The 26,087-nt window shown below is 41.7% G+C and overlaps 1 protein-coding gene across 1 annotated transcript in view; it reads right to left on the reverse strand.

The window, feature by feature from the left end:
* Nucleotides 1-1,909: 1,909 nt before the first annotated feature.
* LAMB4 (laminin subunit beta 4) overlaps nt 1,910-26,087 on the reverse strand; it is a 94,267-nt gene continuing 70,089 nt past the window's right edge. The window contains exons 23-31 of the mRNA XM_081799708.1: nt 24,267-24,363; nt 21,113-21,488; nt 17,852-18,012; nt 15,906-16,111; nt 14,932-15,093; nt 11,264-11,408; nt 7,752-7,959; nt 4,739-4,877; nt 1,910-2,134 (exon numbers count right to left, since the gene is read on the reverse strand). Coding sequence (XP_081655834.1) covers nt 1,910-2,134; nt 4,739-4,877; nt 7,752-7,959; nt 11,264-11,408; nt 14,932-15,093; nt 15,906-16,111; nt 17,852-18,012; nt 21,113-21,488; nt 24,267-24,363 — 1,719 coding nt within the window. The remainder of the gene's footprint in view (nt 2,135-4,738; nt 4,878-7,751; nt 7,960-11,263; nt 11,409-14,931; nt 15,094-15,905; nt 16,112-17,851; nt 18,013-21,112; nt 21,489-24,266; nt 24,364-26,087) is intronic.

The following is a 26,087-nucleotide window of genomic DNA, read 5'->3' on the forward strand; positions in this document are numbered from 1 at the left end:
AAAAAAAAAAAAAAGAAGGAAATCCTGCCATTTGCAACAACATAGGTGAACCTGGAGGATGTTACGCTAAGTGAAAATAAGCCAGAGAAAGACAAATACAATATGATCTCACTTGTATATGGAATCTAAAAAAAAAAAAAAAGAAACAAAAAAAACCAAACCTAGAACTCATAGAAGCAGAGAGAAGAACGGTGGCTGCCAGGGTCCAGCAGGTGGGGGAAATGGGGAGAGGTTGAGCAAAGGTACAGACTTCCAGTTTTAAGAAGAAAAGTTTCTGGGGATTGAATGCTCAGTGTGGGCTGACTAGTTAACAATGTTGTATTGCATTGTGTATGTGAGTCGATCTTAAGCATTCTCACCATAAAAAGAAAACAGTAACTATGTGAGCAGATGGATGTGTTGATTAACTTAATCATGGTAATCATAACACAACATATATTGTCACGTTGTACACTTTAAATATATACAATTTCACCTGTCACCTAGACCTCGATAAAGCTGGAAGAAAAGAAGTGATACCTGCTATTCTTCTTATCTTGTCCTCTGTATCTATGGCCAGTTTTTCTGCCACATCTTTTAGCTGCTCCACTTTTTCTAATGTCACCTTTGTCGGTCCTGTAGCGCTGGTCTTATGTTGAAGAACAGCATATTGGTTTTTCAGCTCTGCAAACGCCTGTAACAGAGCAACACCTTCCCATCACCAGAAAATATTTACAAAGCATGTACCCATGCATGATATTTGCCTGATACTGTTCATAAAAGGAGGAAGAGGAAAACCATGATCCAGTCAATATGCTTGAGTCACCCTGATATTTCCAGGCTTTTATTTGCATTTTTTTTCTTTGCAGGCTGAAAAAATTCTCAGCTTTAGTTAATTAAAAATAAAATTGCTTTGTTATAAAGTAGCAATCATGATTCTGTGCGAAGGCAGTTATTTATGGGGCACCAATCGTTTGTCCTAAAAGACTTAAGGTGAGAGATACAGAGGACAGGAGGGACGCGATCCTGCCTGTGACAAACCTCTGGGTCAGCTGGGTGGGTCAGCGGCCAGTGCAGGGTGAAGGGCAGAGGGAGCCGTGAAGCTTTAGAAACAAGGATGCGTTCTTTGGCGGGCAAGAAGGTAAGAGAGCCGTGAGGCAGGAAGGGAAGTACACGTGTTAGCATGAAGAGCTCCCTCGGCATTCGAATGGAAACCTGGGGGGTCAGCCTGGGTGGCTGACAGTCTAGAATGTGGAACAGCTAGGTGAAGCCCAGGAAGGGAAATGGGGATAGGATGGACCAGAAGTACCTCTCCCAACCTCCCTTCCATAGAAAATGTGCTCAACTCCCAAGTCTGTGGGAAATTACCCAGCTATCAGGAATGAAAAGCAAGAGAATGGACCAATTGTAAAAACACTTCCACATTTTTCTTGTGTTTAAGTGACTCTATTAATGCAACCAACCAGAGATACCCTGCTGAGAAAATGAGTTGATAGTTTCTTTCACCAACCTAGATGAATAGGGTATTTTCCACAACTGTTTAATTAACTCACTCTGACTTTTTTAACTTGACCTATTCTCTTTGGCAGGTGACTTTCACTTCTTTGTTTTCATGATAGGTTATGTGATTGTATTAGAGTAAAGGGTAAATACACCCAAGATAGACCAATGGCACAAAGTGTGAACGTTTGGAAGAAAGGAAACATTTGACGAGGACACCGCTAGTAGTCCTAGGAGGAGGAGATTCGGGGAGGAAACACCCCATCCTAATTTGGTCAAAGGACTTCTGTCTTCCCTGGAGACAGTCCTCCACTACAGAAGAGGCTTCATGCCTGTCGGGATCACGACTACCACATGCCACTGAGCACGGTCCAGCACTAAGGGAACCGCTGATAAACGGCACAAGTAGCTGAGGTTAGAGGATTATCCTTCAAAGAGCCTCTGTCTGTCTGCTCTTGGTGGCACTGGTGGGGCTAATGACCTGCTCAAGGCCCCCAGCCTGGCGTTGGGCCAATGTGGCCTGAGCTGTCACACGGGTGGCTTGCTCTCGATTCCTTTGCAACTTGGTCTGCAACCGGGAAAGCCCGTCCTCCAGCACTGACCGCTGCTTTGCTAAGTCCAGCTCATTCTTAGTGTCCTTGGCTTCATTTTCAGCCTGTTGTTGATTTAAAGAGCAGAGAGGAGAAGGTCTTTTTATGTAAAAACAACAAGAAAACAAATGATATAAGTACCCCTCAGAAAATAAGCTAGGTGGGAAGGGAAAGTGAATCATTCCTTCCATTTTTTCGGTTCCATTGAAAACAACGTTGTAATAAATATTTCAGACATCCACATGGTTATAAAAGCAACTATGACATGTATCCATGCGCTCAGCGGCCAGTTTAAGAATAAAGCACCTCAGCTAAGGCTCTCCTCACACCCCCTCCCTCCCCATAAAGGTAACCACTATCCTGAATCTAGTATTTGTCATTCCACATACTTCTACCCGCTTTTTCCTATATCCTATGTGGTCTAACATATGCAGTATTTTTTTTAACTTTATACAAATATATGCTACTTGAATTTTAATTCAAAATTATGCTTGTACAGTTCTTCCTGACGAATTTGCATAGCTCTTGTTTATTCCGTTTTAGCAACTTAAAGCATTGCATTGTTTGAACATACAATTTATATTTTTATTCTCCAGCTGATGCAGGTGGCTTCTCATTTTTCCTCCTTACAAACAATAAGGAACATCTTAATATTTGTTTCTTATTTCTGTGGCTCCATTTGTCCCATCTAGAAGTCAAATCTGACTAGTCATCTGTTATCTCTTATATCTTGTTCTTGGGTCATACTTTTATACCTTTTTTGATTCTTGTAAGCATAATGAACATTCTGATTTTGTATTTCTACATCCAGTAACCGACATAATCCACAGTCTCTTGTCTACTCTTTCTGGTGCCTCTTGCTTGAGGCAATTTGTTCTTTTATGTGTTTTGAGAGACATTTCTGAGGCTTTTTAAGGTGCATTCCTTGGGAGGGGATTTCTGCTGGCCTCTGTCAGGCCTCTGAGGGCACTCTCAGCCCACAGTCACTTTAAGTGACATTGTTTAGCTTGGGTTATCAGGGCCATATGGGTAGTGTGAATTCTAACCTCGAACTCGTGTAAGAGCCAGCTTACGGTTAGCAATTCTTAGTGAAGACCTTCCTCCCCCACAGCAAGAGTCTTTACTGGCACTGCCCCTCCGTGTGTGTGTGTGTGTGTGTGTGTGTGTGTGTGTGGTTGTGTGCACACACATGCGTGCGGTGGGCATGCAGTAGTAGGTAGTAGTAGTTGAACACTTCACTGAGGATTTTGCCTTTCCATGCAGGGGTCATACTCTCTCCTTTGTGTTCTGTCTCCTATGCATGGCGAGCATTAAAGCCAACAGCTCTCCTACACCAGCGATTGGCGGACATCCTCTGCCTGCCGTCAGGTTCATGCTTTATTACCTCTCTGAATTTGTACTTCCCCGTCACTGTTGGCCTCCGAAGATTTCCTCCATGTCTTATTAATTCAGCTATGTATTACAATTTTTAAAAAAATATCCCAGCCAACATTTGGGTTTTTTTTCTACCAGGAGGGTTCCGTGAGAGCCCTGGTCTACCGTATTTGTAAAAAAAAAACAAAACCAAAAACCTTCTTATGCCCTTGGACATGTTTTTTCTAGAGCACAAATCTACAGGCATTTTCTGTAAAGGACCAGACAGTAAATGTTTTATATTCCATGGCCCATGAAGTCTCTATTACAACCCTCAACTCTCTGCCACCGTGGCACAAAAGCAGTCACAGACAATACGTGGCTGGACTCCAATAAAACTTTGTGATTTTAGATTAAAAAGAAAACAAACAGTGCGCCCATTTGGCCCATGCGCTATATTTGGCCATCCCCGGGTCTAGCGTATATGCTTCGAAGGGGAAAACCTGGAGGCCTTCTTTGGTTTTTTTGCTACCCTGTATTTGAAACCTGTTCACATCTAAGCTTTTCATTTCCTGGTGCACTACTTCCTGTTCTCTCTCTTTCTGCTTTTCTTTTCAAAATGTGTCATGCGTTTGGATCTATACAACCTGGCTGAAGAACAGAGACTGGGGAGCAGGCATTCTGTGGAGAAGGGGATGGGCTGGAGGATGGAGCCTTGGAGGAAGACACTGCACACGGCTTGGGACTAGGTCCTGTCCTGTCTGCCAACTGCCAGACTTCCTCTCCCGGATCCATGATGGGGGTTAAACCATAGCCAGGCTCCCACCGAGCTCTGGATGGAACACTTTCTTTCGGGTAAGATATCCTTTTAGTCCTAAGGTACTCTGATGAGATTTCATGCCAAACCTGGCAGTTACAAAAACCTGGCAACAACGAACTTTATTTCTTTGCCTTGTGAGCTTTAACGAGTCTATTACTTTCCCTGGAATCAGAAGGGATAAACTCCCACCTCAAATCTACCTTTAATTAGCTGTGTGACCTTAGGCAAGTCACTTAACCTCCCTGAGCCTCAATTTCCTCATTTACAAGCCGGTGGTAGCACCTGCTTCGTCCCCCAGGAGGGGTCGGCAATGATGAAGTGATGCCGTGGGAACTCTGTAGAACATCAATTAAACGTATCACAGCACCACTGTTTCATTTTATCCTACAATCAACCCATCAGGCAGGTCAGGCAAGCATGACATTGGCACACATCAACACCAGGCTGTCTCCACATTCAAAATCTTTTTCAGCTTAGTTTCCAAGAAGATAAATACCTGCAGTACATTCTTTTTAATTTTTGTTATCTCTGCCGTCAGCTGTGTGATGGTAGAATTTACCCGTCCTTGGGTGACTTGAACTCGTTGCAATTTATTCAGCGTTTTGTCAAGATTTAATAGAACATTTGCTGCTTTTCTAAGGTAGGATATTAACGTGTCAGATTAGATAAATACACAATTATTCATTTGTTTCACCTTGGGAGTCCATTCGACTCCACGAAAAGCTTGGCTGAATTATTTATAAAGTAAATTTAAATTGCTCTTAAGCAAGGCCAAGTGCGGTAATCTTTATTTTGAGAAATAGGTAGGTTGAAATGCCAATAACAACGCATATATATGCATATCAAGTAGATACAGATTTCGCCAGGTATGCAAATCAAAGATACAGGTCTTGTTTATTCTTAATTTGTCCTAACCAGAGAGGCTTGAGGACCGTCACTGGCAAGCTTTGAACAAAATAACAATCCTCGGCCGATTCCAGTTCCCTAATTTCTCCCACTTCAGCCACACTCTAAATCCTCACCGGAGCAGGGGTGGCAGAGTGAAGGGGCCCCACAGACAGCAAAGAGAACTAAAAGTCCTCCGTTTCCAGGCTGTGTTTATTCAGATTTATTTAAGCTCCACTGACATTCTAGCTGCCAGGGGCCCCGTCAGAGGTTAAAATCACAAGCATTCCAACTGATTGTCTATTTTACAGAAATAAGCTCACCTCAAGTCAACACTCACCAGATACTTGGATCTGTGGGCTCAAAACCACCTTTGGAAGAATATACCAAGTGAGTGAACTATCAGATAGACCTTTGCAGAAGCATCATTTGAAATGCGTGTGGAAGAGCAAAACTAGCTAAACTGCAAAACATCCCCTGCCCCACGCAACCCTACTTCTCCTCCCAGTGGAGTCTCTCTCTCACTTTTTAAAAAGGCTATTTTTTTAAAGAGCTGTTTTAGATTCATAGCAAAAAAGAGCAGAAGGTGCGGAGAATTCCCTATACCCGCCGTGTCCACACACGCAGAGCTTCCCCAGTTATCAACCTCCCCGCCAGACTGGGACATTCGTTAGCCAACCTCCCCGCCAGAGGATGAGTCTACATCAACACATCAGAGACACCAAAGTCCAGAGTGTACATTAGGGTTCACTCTTGGTGGTGTTCACTTGGTGACTTGGGACAAATGTATAATGACATGTATTCATCATTCTAGAATCACACGGAGTATTTTTACTGCCCTAAAAGTTCTCTCTGCTCCACCTATTCATCCCTCCCCTCAACCCCCAGCAACTACTGATCTTTTTTACTGTCTCCACGGTTTGCCTTTTCCAGAATATCCCATGGTTGAACCATATAATAAGTAGGCTTCCCTTTCTTTACTTCTTTCCCTACAGTTACAGAAGGGGTTCAGGAGGCTTCCCTTCTCATAACACCCCCTCATATCTTTGTATTTATTCTTTTTCCTTTAAATTTTCAATGTAACTGCTTTTAGAGTAAATTGGGAAAATACCTAAAAATAGAAGAAGAGAAGGAAGAGGAGAAGGAGGAGGAGGGAGAGGAGGAGGCAGCAACACACACAAAAAGAGAAAAAAACATATCAGGAAGGGAAAAATTTACCACTAATCTTTTTTTTTTTTTTTAAAGATTTTATCCATTTATCCGAGACAGAGAGAATGAGAGAGACAGAGAGCACATGAGAGGGGGGAGGGTCAGAGGGAGAAGCAGACTCCCCGCCGAGCAGGGAGCCCGATGCGGGACTCGATCCCGGGACTCCAGGATCATGACCTGAGCCGAAGGCAGTCGCTTAACCAACTGAGCCACCCAGGCGCCCCTACCACTAATCTTTTTAAGATACCAGCGTATTCTAGCATCTTTGTCCTACAAAATATTTTCTTTCCGTGATGGAGATCCTCTTCTATATATAATCTGTTACCTTTTTTTTTTTTTAAAGCATTAACATTATGCTCGAAGAATCCCTGCATGTTATAAAGAATCCTTCCTCAGCATCATTTCTGACAGCTGTGTGATCTTACTGCAGTTACTTCGTCTTCCTGGTTGTAAGTATTAAAACCGGAAGGGGTTGGGCCTACAGGGGAGTCTGGTGCACTTCATTTATACAAGTGGCTGGGGAGACGGCAAAGAAAGCTCGGGTCTCAACTGCTGGGCGTCCTGACGTGATGGTATTGCCACCATCCACCCGAGCCCACAACTCTGACCCGCAGCACACCATGCTCCTAAAAACACCAACATGCCCCTTCCCATTTGCTTGGCTAAGTCAACAAGGGCAAAAGGAAGCACGAGTTAATGAACTCTGTGTACCATATCTGTAGTTTTACTCCCGTGTTATTCCTAGGGCACTAGTGTTCATTTCTTTTACTCCTCACCATCATATCTTTTTAGTGTAGTCTTTTTTTTTTTTTTAAAGAGCTTATTCATTTATTTGAGAGAGAGAGAGAGACCGAGAGAGCACAAAAGGGGTGAGGGTCAGAAGGAGAAGCAGACTTCCTGCTGAACAGGGAGCCCGATGTGGGACTCGATCCCGGGACCCTGGGATCATGACCTGAGCCGAAGGCAGACACTTAACTGACTGAGGCACCCAGGCTCCCCATTAGTGTAGTCTTTCTTAAAAAAATTTAGATCTTCAAAGTACTGTCTATTATGGTACATTTAGGAAGTAGCAGACATAGGTCAGCAAGAAAGGGAAAAGACACCGATATTCCCACCACCTGTTAAGATATTAGCATACAGCTAGTATATGGCATTAATTGGTATAAAGAGTAACAGGTCACTGGGAAGGCATTCCAAGTCTATAGCAAATGGGAAACAAGCATTCCTGCCCCCTGCCTCCCAATCCCCCAGCTTCCTGAGGCTCCTGCAAATAGCTTAGCCCTCACCCTGGGCACTGAGCTACTGGAGGGTAATTTCATTCGAACATTAAATAGCTCCTCACCCAGATATTTTTCAGATGGCCTTTTAGGAATTGGCCTGGGCGAGCAAGATGAGAATATTAATACTGTACTTACTCAGCATCTTTTGCCTTCACCAAAACCTTTTGGGCTTCCTCTGCTGCTTTACGTAGCCTGTCCTCACCTGTTCCATAGTCCTCATAGAGCTGCATCAGCTTCCGTATTTTGTCAAGTTCATGGGTTAAATTTGGTGATGTCATTGGTAGGTGGATGTCAAGTACATGATTTGCAACCTTCTCTATGTCCTCTGGAGGCACGTTTTCCTCTTAAATAAGAAGGTGGTTTTAGGTCATTGTGTCTCCTTAGTAAACACTGTATCTTGTAAATACAACCACAATGAACTCTAAGTCATAAGTACGTGCAACTGATTATGTGTCCCTAGGACACCAGGATTAGACTGTCTACGTCCGTAGATTCTTCTTCATCCCTTCTCTCTGAAAGAAACACTGTTCGTGTAGTGTTGAATACAGGCTACACAAATGCTTGCTGGAAAACTGAAAAACTACAGACTTGGAATATTGTATATATTCTGCGAAACGTCCTCCTAAGAACCAGTTAAGTCAAAAAGCAATTAAAATGGTTAGATGCCTGTTACGAAGATTTGAATACAGTGAATGAGACACTGGGGAAGCGCCAGGTTTGGACTCAACAAAACTTGATTCTAATCCTCCGTGACATCAAAAGGCTCACAGTGGTTGCTCATCTGTGTAACGGGGCAACTCTACCTGATGCTACCACTCAAAGTCCTATTTTGAGAAGGGAACTTGACAACAGAGTGTAAAGTACCGGATGAATAACGTGTTATCAGGAAACTGTTAAATACACCCATGCCCTGCTTTTCAGGAAAATAAAATCGGCCTTCCTGAGAACTGAAGCGGAAGATGGACTGTTCGGGTCCGGGGTGCTAACACTCTGTGATCTCTGGCTCCTTACTGAGGCATAATGCTAAAGCCCGTGTGGGCAGTTGAAGTGCTGACCATCCAGTGGGGGAGTACAAGCCATTCCATATGAATACTGATCACATGAGAATAGAAATGATAAATAGAAGACGAAATGATATGGGATCCAGAGGGAGGAGAAAATATTTCAGGAAGAACCTCAAAAAGGCACATAAACTGAGCCTGGAGGACAGCAGAGGTTATACCTGTGGAAATGTGGGGTGAAGGCAGGGGTAAAGGCATTCTAAACTGAGCGACCCACAGATGCCAAAGCTTGGGTGCAGCATGAAGCAGTCCTCGGATCAGTGTTGGTGAGAGAGTCGAGTCAAAATGCAGGGGCGGGGGGTGCAAGTCCCGAAAGGCTGGGAGCAGAGCACAGGAGCCTCTAGATGTGAGGCCAAGGACCTTGGCTTCTTCTTCAGGAGGCGGTGGGCACCACAGACACCTTTTAGCATTTGACGGACATGACATGAGTATATATCCTTTGGTGATCATTTTCGCTCTAGCTGTCTTGTTTAAAATAAAAGGAGTATTTTACTTCCTGTCATGTTTTTGAAAAAAAAAGTAACAAGATTTTTTGTGAGTAAATCAAAATCATACTTGAAACAGAATGTACTGTTCTTGGAAGTTGACTTTTGAAAGAAATGGTATTTCATTTTATAAAAAGGGTTCTAATAAAAAGTGAATTTAATTTAGCCATATATTTGTCATTGAACATTTATTGGCATTTGTTATGAGATCATAAATTCAAAATTTTTCTGTGGGACTTTCAGGAGAAGTGACACATACTTTGTTAATGGGGAATTCAGACCCCAAGGAAAATATTAATATGGTGAAGAAGAGTGGAGTAGTGTAGCCACCATACAATTTAATAAGACTTTTATTTGGGCTTTATGGAAAGGATAGAGGAAAAGAAATTGGTGAGTGAAGGGTACTGCTTCCTGGTGACCAAGGATCTTGGGGCCCAGATCAGAGATGTTTCTTTTATAGAATAGGATTTTTCCCTTTGCCTAATCTAATTTTTGTTGTAATAATGGACACAGTTTTTGTTGTTTTTTTTTTAACTCCTTGGGGTAATTAAACTTTATTATTAGAGATGTATTCAGCAGCAATGAGAAATGAGACCGGTAAGGGAATAGGCTCTATAACCCAGTGAATGAGGTGGAAAGCAGTAGAACTTGCCTTCTGAGCCATCGCTGGGGCCCAGAAGTGTATCACGCCATTTCGCACAACTGGTCTGGCAGTTTGGTTTTGGTTTGGTTTTGGTGCCTGAATTGACCTGTATCTGCAGAAATAGCTAAGGTGTTCCTTAATCCAACCAGTTCCTGGATCTGTGTCTAATCAATGCTAACTCACTGAAAATTGGCTTTTGAACAAACAAAACATCCAGTAGACAGATCCCACCTCATTCATTTTTACTGATTATTTTGGTCATTTTTATTGGTTATTTGTACTGCCTCATTTTGTTCTTATTTTGAAAATCAAGACTAGAACTGTTCATACAGTATCTAGAGATATGGAGGTGGAAAAAACAATTGGCCATAGGGGTCTCTTACAAATATTAAACAGGTTCACAAAGTGGTTGCAAAGATGGTAACAGACATCCCAATTGTCAGCTGATTCATGTGAGGAGTATTAAGTTACTGAATCTGGAAGACGGTGATGGAGAAGAAAGCCTCTTAAGCTTAATTCCATATAATGTACCCAAGCTGCGTTATTTGCACAGAGTGAGTTTTCAGGTCAATTTCCAGCTGTACTATTTGATTTTTATCTTCAACTAATAATTCTCTGTAGTTTAAAATAAACTTCTAAAAAAATAAAATCAAAGTGAACTTCTCCCATAATAAGGTACAATGAGGGATAATAACATCATAATTATAATAATAAATGGATCAAATTGTACCTTTTGGCCAATCACAGAGAACCAATATGAAACTTGGAAAATAGTCCATAATAGTTAATAACCGATATTTTAGATACCACCTCACTATAGTATTTGGTATACTAACCAAATCTGGCATGCCTTGATCTCACACAGTCTGTCAGCAGAGAAAATCATGGAATCATAACATTAGGAAATCTGATAGAATCATCATGTTAGACTTTTTTCTTAAAAAAACCACATAACTGGGTGCCTGGGTGGCTCAGTTGGTTAAGCGACTGCCTTCGGCTCAGGTCATGATCCTGGAGTCCCGGGATCGAGTCCCGCATCGGGCTCCCTGCTCAGCGGGGAGTCGGCTTCTTCCTCTGACCCTCCCCCCCTCTCATGTGCTCTCTCTCTCTCTCTCAAATAAGTAAATAAAATCTTAAAAAAAAAAAAAACAAAAAAACCCACATAACTTTAAGCACTAAGTTCATTTGTTTGAAATTTTAACTAAATTCTAGGACTTTTTACTAAATTTATCTTATACAGATAGCCATATATACATATATATATATTTTTCGTACAGAGTTAATATTTGGGGATTATTTTCATTAAGAAATTTTAAATCAAGGGGTACATCATGTTTCTGATTTAGGCATTTCATTTCCACTTACATAATTTGAAATTGGTTATGCTGTTTGAGTATACTTTAAAAAAAAAGCAAAGAAAAAGAAACAAAACTAGTTCCAATATATTTTTCTAATTACCTGACAAAAACATTTTCAGCTTTTTGATTAAAAGACTCATCTTCTCTTCTTCAGATTCACTTTGATTTTTCATATTCCTCAGTTTCTCACTTAGCTGTAAGGCATTGTTTTTGGAGACTTCTGCCAGTTTACTTACATTTTTGAGCTGGAATAAGAAAAAAATAACAATGAGGAAAAAACACAATGAGGCACATTGTGTGATGTTTAATTACTTAGCTGGACCAAATGAAACTCACTAAAAACAAAATAGGACTATAGAGAATTAAAAGATCATTTTAAGGGATTCATTTACGAGGTGATATTATTTGTTTTCATTATCATTTTTGCTTAATGTGAATTTATCTTGTGGTGCCTGGCTGGCTTAGTCGGTGCAGCAGGTGACTCTTGATCTCAGGGTTGTGAGTTTGAGCCCCATGTTGGGTGTAGAGATTACTTAAAAAATAAAATCTTTAAAAAAATAATGTGACTTTATCTCTTAAAACCATTATTAGTGATCAAAAGTATTATTTGAAAACAGTTTTGACCTAGTGCTAATGACTTTTCCTTATACAAATGTAAAACACAAATTCTGTTTTAATGAGACTTTAGCATTCCTATCACATCAGCAAATTACTTGGGACTACATAGAGTGGTCATTATGTTTAATAAGTTAAGAGCATTTTCTTTTATGTAAGTTAAAATAATTACTCTTCTTGACATTCCTCAAATTCAAATAATGTACTTTTTCTGAAAGCTAAAAAGAAAGCATTCCTCCTTTTAATAAACGAGTTTGAACTCGGAGCAAGCTACAAAGACAAATTCCAAACATCTTGTACACTTGGTGGAGGAACGATAGGTCTAAAACTTGCCCTCTAGAAGTGCAAATTCTTAATTATGTGACTTGAGAAAAATTCATGGGCTTTTCTTGAGATTCTAACAAATTAGAGAAAGAGAAAGAAAAAAAAAAAAAACAGAAAGCAATAGGGTAATATCACCAAGTTGAGCTGTATGGAATAAATTAATTGTGACAGAAGTAGGGCTAATTAGGATCAAACACAATTAGGAAAAAAAAAATCTCCCCTTATTTCCCCACAAAAGGAGCCAGCTTAATGTGAGCCATACAGATTTTGTGGAAAAGGATTTAATTGCACTCATTGGCAAATGATGAAACGAAAAAGAAATATTTACATGATTAAAAATATGTATCTTCATTTTTTGGAGAGTTGTCCCTTAATTTTCTAGAACTTTGAAAACCTTAAAATGGTGAGCAGTTGCTGAGAGAGATCTTCAAAGTTCCCATGACAAAAAAATATAACTAGGTGAGGTGATGGATGTTAACCAAACTTCTTGTGCTAATCATTTTGCAATACATACATCTACCAAATTATGTATGCCTGAAACTAATAAAATGTTCTATGTTAATTATATCTCTCCCAATTAAAAAAAGAATAAAATGGTTAGCAGTAAGTAAGAACACGTGGAAGTAAAATGAGAATTCCAGAAATAAATACTCTGGACAGGAAAACACAAAATTATAGGGATGAAATCTGTGTTGATTAGTCAATGCTGTGTTCAGAGAGAAAGAGATTGCTAAATTACTTCACTCTTAAAACATCTCTCTGCAATCCATCCTCTGTCACCACTGGCTCCTGAGAATTCTCTCACAATCTTTTCTGGCACTCTTCCCCCCATCTAATCAAGAGGGAAATAGCACACCATTTTATCAACATGAAAAACCCCACCCCCACCCTTTCCAGTTGTTCATTTACGTGCTGATGAAGCCAAATTCTGCTAGAACATATGTCAGGGACTATCTTTTAAAAGTAAAAGCTTAACACAGGGCTTCTTTAAATGGTGTGAGGTTTCTGGTTTTTTTGAGAAGGGGCAGTAAGGTGTAATTGTTTGAAATTATGTTGAACAGGGCGCCTGGGTGGCTCAGTTGGTTAAGCGACTGCCTTCGGCTCAGGTCATGATCCTGGAGTCCCTGGATCGAGTCCCGCATCGGGCTCCCTGCTCGGCGGGGAGCCTGCTTCTCCCTCTGACCCTCCCCTCTCTCATTCTCTCTCTCTCAAATAAATAAATAAAATCTTTAAAATAAAATAAAATAAAATTATGTTGAACAATTCAGGATTGTTTTAACCACCGGGATGCAGGACCAGGATTTGTCTTTGTTATGTTCACCGCTGGCTCCCCAACACCTAGATAAATGTCTTGCACATAGTAGGCACTCAATGAATATTTGTTCAAAGAAGGAAGAATAACATACAAGTGAAAACTAGGTAGCAATGCAGAATTATGACTACGTAAATAAAAATTTTCAACATTCAGGATGTATAGGGATATCCACCAGCTGGGCTAATCAGAGGCTTGCCCTAGAACTTGGATTTGGGAGCATGTGGAGCAAGGGCTTGGGACCAGCTGGGGCTCAGGCTCATGCAGGAGGCTCAAGGAGGAAACTGCTGTTCTGTGTGTGTGCATGTGCATGCAAGCTCGTGTGTGCACGTGTGTGTGTGTGTGTGTGTGCTTGAGATATGCACCATATCTTAGCTGTGGTTCTCAGCCCATTCCCAAGCTTGACCTTCTATCCTCCTGTTGATTCTGAGACTGTTTTTTTCAGGAGTTGGTTTCTGTTGCTTACAAACAGGAATGCTCCCTGCTATAATATTTAACACATATTTTTTGTGTGTAGATATATTTTCATTTAAATAATTTTTACTTAAATTCAATTAATTAACATATAATGTATTAATGGTTTCAGAGGTACAGGCCTGTGATTCATCAGTCTTATATAACACCTGGTGCTCGTATTATTGGTAAAGAAATTTAGCTTTTTAAGAGATTTTTCTTCTTCATCAAAGACTCTATGTATATTGTCAAAAATGGAGCAAACTAGGGCACACATCATCATCTTGTATACAAGATGAATTCAGTGTATTCACAGAATACCTAAAATTGTATTCATCTTTTCCAGGTGAATATATAATGTATTCACACACACAAAAAAACCCTAAGGCAATTAAAAATTAAAAATTATTCTCATTTATCAACATGATCAGAAAAATAAATGAAAACATTTCAAGTTATTAGAGACTCAATCATCAGGTACTTAAATATTAAAACTACTGTCTCATGTCTAAAAACACAGGAAGGAGTACAAGACCTAAGGGTGTATTCCTATTAAAATATTTTCTAACATTAAATTTTAACATTAGAATTTGTATATTTAGTAGAATTTCAAATATACTCTTGAATTTGTACAAATTAGTCTTTACTTTGAGAAATCTAAAGTTTTCAAACCTTTAAGGCTAATAGTCTGCCATTTCTATGTAGTGTTTGCTATAAAAGAAACATCTACATGAGTCTATGTCCTACAAACACAAACTTTGATTTCTTTCTCTTCTCTCTCTCTCTCCACACACACACACACACACACACACAAATATACATTTACACACATATATGTGATACATATATAATAGAAAATGTCAATATTCACATGTACTTCTAAATGTACATTTACATCCACATCTGTATTTTTAATCCTATGTTTCCAAGCATAAGAACACGTAATATCTAGAACCTGTCCTTTCGCCTCGAAGCTAAATGGCAGTTTTAAACATTTCAGACAGTTTGCTTTTTTCTTCCTATTGCTACAGCTTTATAAATAAAACAAGAGAAGACATATTTACCTGGAGCTTCCAACCCTGAACCTGGTCGCTCAAATTATGAATCACAAACTCTGCTTCCTGAGCTTGCTGGAGGGCATCGCTCGAGAGGGGCAGGGGGCCACGACAGCTGAGGCCATCACAGGACAAGAGCACGCACGGCATGTCCCCTGGTTCTCCACACACCTCACAGGAGAAAGGATTCATGTTGAAAAGCAACATGTGGGCAGAGTTTTGCTAATGCCATCCAGGTTCACTGAGGCAAAGAACTGCTCTATGCATGTGTGTTTCTTCAACAGTGGTTCATGCTTAGCGCAAGGATGCAGCCCCGTGAAATGTTTCCAGGTAACTAAATACCTGAATTTTTTGTTGTCAGCGTTGTGTCAATTGATGCCATTTTTATGCTTAAGAGTTTTTGGAGAAAACAGTCAAATATCTAGCATTTCTTGCGTGTTAATTTCATTTTTTAAATTTTTAAAAAAGATTTTATTTATTTATTTGACAGAGAGCGACACAGCGAGAGAGGGAACAGAAGCAGGGGGAGCTGGAGAGGGAGAAGCAGGCTTCTCCCTGAGCAGGGAGCCCGATGTGGGGCTCGACCCCAGGACCCTGGGATCATGACCTGAGTCAAAGGCAGATGCCTTTTTAAATAAAAATTACCTTTTATTTATAAGAAAGCAAGAGGAGTGAATGTCTATAATCTGTACCATTGTGGAAATAGCAAATTATATAAATAAATGTAAGATAATAAAATCAAGCCACAGTCTTACTCTGAATTTTCTCAAACTTTGACTTGGAAAATAAAAAAAAATAAAATAGAAGTATATTTATATTATTTATATCTTAAATAATAGAACATATCTATATATATTATGATATTTATACATTTATAAAGTATAAATAAAAAATTAAAATGCAAGGCAGGAAATATAATTGAAGAGATTTGTATACCAAGCAGAAATCACAAATACTTTTACTACACCATCGTGAATATTTACCTTTTCGTTCAGTATTTGGATATCTGGTACTGTAATTTGCTTTAATTTTTCCAATGACAAGTTTTGTTTTGAGGTTAGGGTATCAAAGATGGTAAGTAAGTCATTCCTGTTTTTTTCAGAGTTTTTTATGATAGAAGTGGTTTCGCTATTTTTCTTTTCAGCAGATGATGATCTCTGATAATGCTTCTTGATGTTCTCTGAGTAATCTACATTAATGCAAATTGAGGTAAGGTAAGTTTTGTGAGAACAAATGAAATTATATATTGGTTATCAAGACAATCATCCCACAGTGTGACCAATGTCTTGGTCTCAATGACCAAAACAAAAATTCATCATCCTCTTCGTTGAATTTACACTTAATGGGGAAGGATCGGATGGAGTGAAACAGATATCAATAGGTACAGAGCCTTGAGATTTAAGTCTGCAGACGTGGGTTTGAGTGTTGGCTTTGCCCTTTGCTGTCTGCCTAAGTCCTTGAGCAAACCAGTTAATCTCTTAGATTGTGTTTGCTTCTCTGTAATTTGTGAGGACTAAGTGAAATAATACGAGAATGCTCTGTAAAGTGTTCCACAGGTGTATTAATTATGTATTCATTGGTATTAATGACGACTACCCGTACGAACCCTAACGTGACACACCAGCCAAGTTTACCTAACTAGATGGAGCAGCAGGGGTTGACAAATTTGTTCTGGAAAGGGCCAGAGAATAAATGTTCTAGGCTTGCCGGCCACGGCGGGTCCAGCACAGCTTCTCAACTCTGGAGAGTGAGAGCAGCTGCAAGCAATGTCAACGAACGGGTGAGTCTGTCTCCTAGTGAAACCCCTTTAAAAAAACCGGCTCCGGGTAAAAGTGGCGGGTGGACTATAGTGTGCTGACTTGTGATGTGGAGGCTGATGACAACAGGTCACAATTGTGCAGCGCTTTCTCTGTGCCTGCCCCGCTTGTCAGTTTTCTTCCTGAATCTTCACAAAACACCGCGAGGTGCGTGTTAGCATGATCACCCCCATTTTACAGGTGAGAAAACAAGGCTCTCCGGAGGTAAGTTATTTGCCTGAGGTCTCACGGACAGCAAGGGATCAAGACAAGATTTCAAGGCCGGCGGTTTGATTCTGGAAACTATGTTCTTCAGCACTGCTCTATATTTTCCATATTTTTAGTAAAATACAAAATCATGAAGGTAATACAGTTCATTTTACTGCAAATGATAGTGTTGCAGGACTTTCAACGGTAACTCCGTATTTTAGGAGCCAGAGGCCCAGGGTCCTGATCTTTACTCCCTACGCAACCAGAAGTCGGGCATGAGACAACCACACCTTCCTATTGCTTGGGATGATTTTGGCCTTTATTTATCTGGCAAATTTTATCCTCATTTTGTGAAGTCCAAGTCAAATGTCACCTACTTCCCAGAGCCTTTCCCAGTAAACCCAGGAAGAATTCTGTTCCCGTGCTCGAGTTGGCGGTCCAAATCTTTCATGCCATGAACCATTTTAAAGTGGCAACCTAGACAGCAGTGGTCGGATGTCCTTTCTCCGAGTGTCCCTCTTTGTTTCTTTGACTCTGAGGGGAGAGCCAAGGCGGGGACCTTTCTGGGCATCATTCCGCGGAGGGACAAGGTTTTGGAACATCATGGTCCTGGTCCAAAGCCAGTTACACAAGACCCCTTGCATGCTTTGGCATTAGGATAGTACCCTGGCTGTCAGTCAGTATCTGTTTAGTATCAGACAGTTAGCTGTATTCATTATTTTCAACAGATGCTACCCAAGCTCTGCACTGCTTAAAAAGTTGAAATATTCATGTACAAATAATACCTTAATGGGTGTGTTTTCAGTCCTAAAGTGCTCAGGCTCTGTGGCAACGAGCGCAGGGTGCCGCGCTAATGGAATAAACGATGGATGGCAGCAACCTTTGTCCATCAACGGACCATCCAAGTGCATTTTCTCTCTTACCCATGATGCTTGCATTACGGGCGCGGAAGCGCAAATTGATTTCTCGCTGAAGATCTTCACGTAAGAGGTCTGCTTCATTCCCCATTCCTCCTATCCTTTCTTTCAGATCTGGAAACTCATGCACTTCTTTCAGTTGCACACTTAGCTGCATGATTTGTTCCCTGGAGGGAAAAGAGAGTAAATGTAGCGAAGCTTGTATTCCTGTTGATAAATCAGTGAAAAAAAAACACACCAACATTGGCCTCGTGATCAGGCACCCTCATAATTAGAATGGATCCTTCTTCCTCGATGTTGTGTTTGACAGTTTACAGTTCTGTTTATGGTTCCTCTCTTTCTTGTTAATTCAGCTTCCTGGAACGTTTTAGCACTCACTTAAAATACAATCCGCATACAAGGTCTAGTGGAAGAAAGGCTTTGAATCTTTCAATTTCAACTATTTAGACTCTTTCTGTCTCCCTTTGCTTTGGGTTTTCAAAAACACACATTCAGACACTGTTCATTTAAATCCATGAGATCCAACCTATATTCAGCTTTTAACACGGAAGTCCTCACCCAGCCTAGGGCAAAAACCAGTTCTTTACTGAGAATAAATCTGCCTGCAGCAAGGATCCTTCTAGAGCCACTGCTATACCGGGTCTTAACTTGTCATTCCCATGAGTGACAAGGAGGTTTCCTTGTTGGTGAGAGTACCCAGGCCTGGGCTGTGTTCATTCTCCTCACCTTCTTCTCCATGATGCCTATCTCTGTCCTGCTTCAATTTGCTGGGTTCAGCACCCACAGTGGGTTCAAGGAAATAATTAGTAATATCCTTCATGATAAGGAAATTCGGTGCAAATCGTGAAGAGTACGGTTGAGGAAAATTACAATATGAATCTATGGGACTCATTTATCTTGGCAGAAATGCAAAGCATTAACTAATGCTTCCTAGCATTTTCTACTCTAACTCTCCCTTCTAATCTACAGACTTTTCCTTCTGGCGCCAACTGTCAGGACCATAATTCATCAGGTTAATAATAATAATAACAATGATAGTAATTGCTGTTATTATAATTGGTACTCTCGAAGCCCTACAATGCACCAGACACCATGCTCAGAGGCTTGTCTGAGTAATTCTCACAAGAAACCTATGAAATAGAGACTCGACCCCCCTTTTGGATGAAGAAACAGGTGCTTGGAGAAGTTAAATAACCTGCCTAAGGCCATACAGCAATAAGTGGACTTCAGTCATGGAATCTGTACTCGTGATATCCTGGCTTCCTTGCCCTCCGCCTCCCCTTTCATTGGTAATTTACCCAGCAAACGTTTGTTATGTGACTGAACCGAGCCTGGAGAAGGTAGCCTCTGTCCTCAGGGGTCCCTCAGTAAGGCAATGACCCTGTCACAGGGTCCTAGCACAGGGAAGGGGGAAGATGGAGAAGGAAGGACATGTCTTTTTCTGAGGAGGTCATGGAAGGTGTCAGAGAGGAGGTGGTGTTTTGGTGGTTGCTAAGGAGGAACAGGAGCTCAGTAGGTGGACCGGGAGGGGACAGGCATGGTTTCCGGCAGAAGAGGCCCAGTACTCACTGCTTTCCTCATCGCTTCAGGCCTGGCCCTGGGACTACTGCTTCTCTTGCTGTCTTTCTGCTCTATCTGAGGTTCTGTGGTCTCTGTTTAGAGTGCCCACTGTGGACTGGCTCATTCTGCTTTCTTTCTGACAGGTCCACTTTGTTTGCCATATTCTAGAACCACAAACCCGTGGTCCATGGGCCAAAGCTCATTCTCAGACACATTTATTTGGCCTGTCCGGTGCTTTTTAAGAGCATTATTGGATTAGCTGGCTATATTTTATTTATTTATTTATTTATTTATTTATTTTTAAAGATTTTATTTATTCATTTGACAGAGCTAGATACAGCGAGAGAGGGAACACAAGCAGGGGGAGTGGGAGAGGGAGAAGCAGGCTTCCCACGGAGCTAGGAGCCCGATGCGGGGCTCGATCCCAGGACCCTGGGATCATGACCTGAGCTGAAGGCAGATGCTTAACGACTGAGCCACCCAGGCGCCCCAGCTGGCTATATTTTAAAGTGGGGACATTTCCATAAAAATCTGGAGGCCTGACATCTCTGGAAAAGTGGGAAGACCTGGGGACACAGGGCCCAAATCCTGCAGGACAATAGTCTTTACAAGGTGGTGGATGTGCCTGCTTTCAGTCGCCAGCCTGTCCTGGCCACGTGACCCCCCTGGGCCCTGTAGGGGCATGGCCCTTCCTCTGAACTACGGCGGTGGACTCCATCTCCTTCCTTGTGTAACTTTGAAGCTATTACCATGTACCTCTGCAACTTTTGCCTGATGAAAATGAATGGCTTTATCTTGACACTGGTGTTTTGTATAACACAAAACTCTACAGCTTCAATTATTCCTTAATCCAGGACCTTTGACTGGGGGCGGGGCAGGGGATATTCTTCTACATAATCACAATCTCTTTGGTTTCTCAGTAGACTACGTGCTCATAGAAGGACGGAAAACTGTATCCCATGCATCCTGGTTTTTGCCCAGAGCAGTTGGCAAACTTTTTCTGCAAAGGGTCAGATAGTAAATATTTCAGGCCTTGGGGGCCATAGTCCTGTCACAACTACCCCACTCTGCCCTTGTCCCGAGAAGGCAGCCACAGAGGACAGGTACATAAATGGGCGGGGCTGTACCAGTGAAACCTGATTTACAAAACTAGGTGGCGTGTGGGATTTTGCCTGTGGTCTGATGAGCCCTGGCCCAGACCAACCAACATAATGTCCAGAAATGTTTGATGAATGTTATATAAATATATATAACATATAATAAAAATGACAGTGCATTTTGAGGAACTTCTCACGCTTGCTATATGACTTCACATTAATGTACAGGCTTTTCCAAACAACTGAAGAATTTGGGAAGATTTAGCAAATCTCCCTGAGTGCCTGGTTGGAAAAAAAATATATCTGTATGATAAACGACCCTTTTTCTAATTTTGTATCTTTCAGCTCTGCTGGGTTTGGGCTTTCCAAAATCAGGCTCTTAATGATTGCCTTTTTGTTCTAATCGATGGCATCTGGAAAGATCCCATGTAATCCTAAGTAGGTAAAAAAGAGACAGACAGTCATGATCCCCAGCCTGGACGCTGACTGAAAAATTATTTCCCTAACATCCACATAGGTACATTTTGAAATTGAAGGCTGCTTTATAAAGCTCCACAGGAGTCAAGGCAGATCAGGAACTTGCAATCTATTGCTGGAGCACAAATCTTACCAAACAGAGTCCTGATAATCCTTGACGGTTAAGAATTCCCCCGATGAGAAAACAGGATGTTTCAGAATCCTTTCTATTTCAGACATGTTCTCTCTGAGGCCTTTGAAGTTGGCCTCGCAGACCAGCACGGGCCCTCTTTTATCTTGCGTGTCAGCAGCCAGCTTCATTAACCCTTGCACGGCTTTGGAGAGGGCAGACACCGTGTGGTCCCAGCGATCAAAGCAGCTGTGACACCGCAGACAGGCAGGGAATTCCTGGCCGTGACCCCGGGCGCAGCGATCGCATCTTGGGCCGCTCACCCCCTCCCGGCAGCGGCACATGCCAGTGTCCTGGTCACAGGGGGGCTTCTGGGCACCTTCCCTGTTGCAGTCACATGCTAAAGCGGAAGACAGAGGGAGCCGAGAATGTCAGTCACTTGGCCTTTTGCTTCTGGCTCGCTCAAGAATCAAGCCCACTCCTCTCCCCTGAGACTCCCCGACGCCCGTTTTTAAGGTGAACGTTTAAAAACCGGTGTAATTACAGAGACCTGGGCAATGGCCATTACATACAGCACTCTTCTTTGCGTTCCACGAACAAATCAGTTCATGGTTTCCAGAAGGAAAATACTAGGTGTCGTCTTTACTGTGTGAGTGTTCACGTGTGGGCTCCTTTGCCTATACGAGTGAGTAACCTGGACCTAGTGGCGGACGACACACTAGTGTCTGGGGCCACTGCCCCCGTAGGTGACTCAGGCATGCCGGCGACCCTCTAAGAATTCTCGTGACCACACTCTGTCTCAACAAAACCCAGCCTGGGGGCTGCTGACCCATGCTGTTTTCCATTATATAAGGAGAATCAGTCCATCCTCAAAAAAGGGGGGGGAATCACTCCATCATATTTACCCAAAGGAGTTGAAAACTTACGTCTCTATGCAAAAACCTGCAACGGATCTTTATATTAGCTGTATTTATGATTGCCCAAACCTGGAAACAACCAAGAAGTCCCGCAGTAGGTGAATAGATAAACTGTGGTACAAGGGATATTTTTCAGGGCTAAGAAGAAATGAGCTATCAAGCCATGAAAAGACATGGAGGGACCTTACATGCATATCACCTAGTGAACCAAATCAAACTGAAAACGCTATGTACTGTAGGATTCCAACTACCAGACATTCTGGAAAAGGCAAAACTACGGAGACAGTAAAAAGATGAGTGGTTGGCACGGGCTGTGGGGAGAGGGGTGGCCAGAGAGGGACAGGTGGAGCACAGAGGATTTTTAGGGCAGTGAAAATATTCTGTATGATACCGTCATGGTGGATACGTGTCCTTATACATTTGTCCAAACCCACAGAATGGAAAATACCAAGAGTGAACCATAATGTGAACTGCGGACTTTGGTGGTTATGGTGTATCAGTGTGGATTCCTCAGTTGTAAAAAACGTGCCACTTTCTTGGAGGTGTGGATAATGGGGCTGGCCACGCATGTGTGGGCTGTGGGGATATATAGGAAATCTCTGTACTTTCCTCTCAGTTTTGCTGTGAACCTAAAACTGCTCTAAAAAATTAAGTCCTTTTAAAAAGGGAGACAATTAAATTAATTTTGTCTTAGTTAAAAAAACAAACGAACAGATGCTACATGTAATTCAGTTGAGTAGGTTTTTGATTAAGGCTGAGGATGGAGGACGGACAGAGCTATGGAAATTACAGCAATTTCCAGAAGGTCAGGGAATCATTAGCCTATGTCACTGGACTAACTGCAAGGAAAGAGTGATTTAAAAATGCATTTTACAGCTTGAGTAAAAATGCTGATTACAAATAAAAACTGATTAACACGCTAGGCTCCTCAGCTAGATACCATCTGTCCAGCACACTGGCTTTGGCACAGAGGCCTCAGCAGGAACGCCTCAGGGGCAGCACTATGTCAAGTCACCAGCTTATTAATTGCTCTTTTCCAGGAGCGTTAGAGGGGGTCTGTGGCCTGAGTTGATCATTTGCAAAGTTTTTTCTATCAAAGAGGAAAGCATTTCAGAAAATGAGATTATTGAAATATGAGAAGGGCACAGAGGAAAGAGGCTCAGACAGATTTTCCAGGAGCCAAAATTGCTCCCTGGTTTTTTTTTTTTTAGCTTACCAAAAGATAACCCTGGTTTTTAATGTAGCAATTCCACTTAGAAAACTAAGTGGGACCAGGGAAACCATTGAGGATATGGATTTGAGTGGGGCAAGGAAATGAAGGCCATTTATTTTAGCCACAAAAGCACATTTAGAAAGGAATAGAGAGGAGAAGAGTTACCATGTGTGGCTACGTAGAGGTGACCATAATAAGCCCACCACATCTGATATTTTTTTGGATTGACTTCTTTTGGCAGTGGACTATAGGGATTCAAAAATCCCTCCTCCTAGAACTAACCCAGATTCTCAATCTGTGCTGTCCAATATGGACATGGTAAGTAGCCACTTAACCATCCAGGGCTACTGAAATTTCAATGAATTGAACATACATTCTTTTCCTCATCTGCCCTGGCCACATTACAAGTGCTCATCAGCTCCCAGGCCAGTGACCCCTGCATCCCAGTGGTGCCGATCAGACAGTTTCCATCTCTGCAGAAAGTTCTGTTGGACAGTGCTGCTCTAAATCCAGCAATCAGTGCCAAGACATGGGGCGAAAGGCACTAGACCACGAATTCCATGAGATTAGGGGCCTTGCCTTATTTGCTCATGACCTAGTTTACCCAGTAGGCACACTATGAATATCTTAAAATAAATGAATCAGTGAGTATCTGAAAGATCCAGTTATGAGCTCCAAGGTGAGGAAACACCCCCTCTGCTGGCTTCCTATGAACCATCTTCCTATGAAGCCTGTACCTCCTTCTAGAAGCTGTTTTTGTCAACATGCTTCCAAATAGCAGAAAACTGGCTACAAGTCATGACCTCAGACGTTTGTTCCATTTTAGAGACTTTGAGGAATTGCAATCCAGGCTTCAACACATCTAATATAGCCTAAAGTTTGACACAAATCTTTTTATAAGGCTATAAAAAATATTGTTTTCAAAACTAAGATTACACATTGTGAATTTTCTATCAAATAGAGGAATTTAAAATTCAGCTGGCTCATAGCATGCTCATGGTCGGAGCTGGCGGACGGTCCTCAGGTTTTTAGAATTAGCAATACTTACGAATGCATCGCCCCAGTGGATCACCGTAATAATTTTCCTTGCATCCTCTGCAGTGTTTCCCATCATAGCCGAATTTACACAGACACTGGCCTGTAAGCTGTAAGAACAGTCACGGGTGACGAATTGACAAGATTTATGATCTAAAACAAACAATGCATCTTAATACAAAACAGTCTTCCCTCCAGTGGTTTAGAACATACAGCTGTGCAAAGGCAGAGGAAGGATGATTCCCACGGCCAGCAAACACCCTCGGCAAGACCAAGGCTCAGGAGCTAATGTGTTTTGGCTTAGGGCCCCTGAATATACCACCTGCTTCCTGCTGTTCAAGGACAGGTGGCCCCAAACTGGGAAATATACACAGATGTAAATGAAAACAAAACACATCATGGGAAATGGGCCACATTCTTTTCCTCTACAGTTATTGGATTTAATGCATGACACAGCCAAAGACCTGAACGAATATTCATCAACTGATTTGGAAAATAATGTTTCCATTATGGAACATACAATGGAGTTTCTCCCAATTTTACTCAAGAAAACAACATTTTTTTTTTTTTTTGCAGTTGAAGCTTAATCATTTAATGACAGTTATTTAACTGTGTTTTGGGGGAGAGGGCTGATCTTTTGTGCATCCTCCCAACTGGATCCTTGACCAACTTTTCTGAAACCTGGGGAGGTTAGAAAATTCACAGGAGAAAAATACAGAAGCAAATCATTATTTTCATGGTCCTAGGTTATACATGACCAAATCTGCTTAAACAGCAGCTCCGTAAGTAGCTTGATTTATAAAATGACTGGATCTATGCAGCTTCTGCCCATCTTTGGTGTTTGCATTAGCTTCTGCTCACACATAAGGAGTCGTGGGGAGCGGGCTGTCCCTGAGGCCTGGCCCACTGCTGGTTGTCCTTAACTGTCGGACAATCTTTTCTTCCATGGGTGCAGAGTCTGCTCCTTTGTAACTTGTTCCTGTTGTTCTGAGCCCTGTTGCACAAATCAGGCAGCCTCCTCCTTCCCTCGGACAGTCCCTCTCCCAACTAGAGATGACCATTCTCAATTTGCATTTGCTTCTTTTCTTTGGGCTGATCACCTCTAATTCCTTCAAGCCTTCATCATAGAATAGCGATGGTTCTGCCCACTCTCCTGATTGTCTTCCTTTAGACACATACTAGTTTGTCAATATAATGTTTAAAAGGTGGTACTCAGAAATAACAACAATGCTCCTACAGCTGTCTGACCAGTACAGAGGACCATGGGACGGTGACTGGCCTGAACCCGAGCATGGCATTCCCACTAGTCCAGCCTGAACGGACACTGGGTCTTTGGCAGCCTGGCAACCACTGCTGGCTCCCTGGAAACACACAGCGAAAATCCGCAGATGTTTTTCACACGAGCCGGTGCAGGTTATTACTCCTACCCTGTATTGATGCAATGGATTTTAAAAATCCAATTGCAAAACTTTCACTTTTATCCTGGTAACATTTCACATTCTTCTTTCCAGCCAACAGGACAGGCTGTTGGGATATCTTGTCTCTTGTTCTGTCTTTATCCCAGGAGCTTACAACTTTGCCGTATGTGCAAATTTGATATTTGGGAAGCATGTTTCTCCACCTCCATCTCAACTGTTGATGAAAATATTGGATGGCACATTTGGACCTCTCTGTAATAATGCAGCAGGGATGGCCAACTGGCTGACACAGAGACACTTACCAGTGGTGGTTTAAACAGCTGGGAATCTAAATATCCACCTGTCTCTTCCATACTCCAATGAAAGTGTTACCTGATTTTTTTTTTTAAAGATTTTATTTATTTATTTGACAGGGA

This window comes from Leptonychotes weddellii, chromosome 12 (assembly GCF_054177405.1).
Source record: "Leptonychotes weddellii isolate Sample4059 chromosome 12, ASM5417740v2, whole genome shotgun sequence".
Lineage (NCBI taxonomy): Eukaryota > Metazoa > Chordata > Mammalia > Carnivora > Phocidae > Leptonychotes > Leptonychotes weddellii.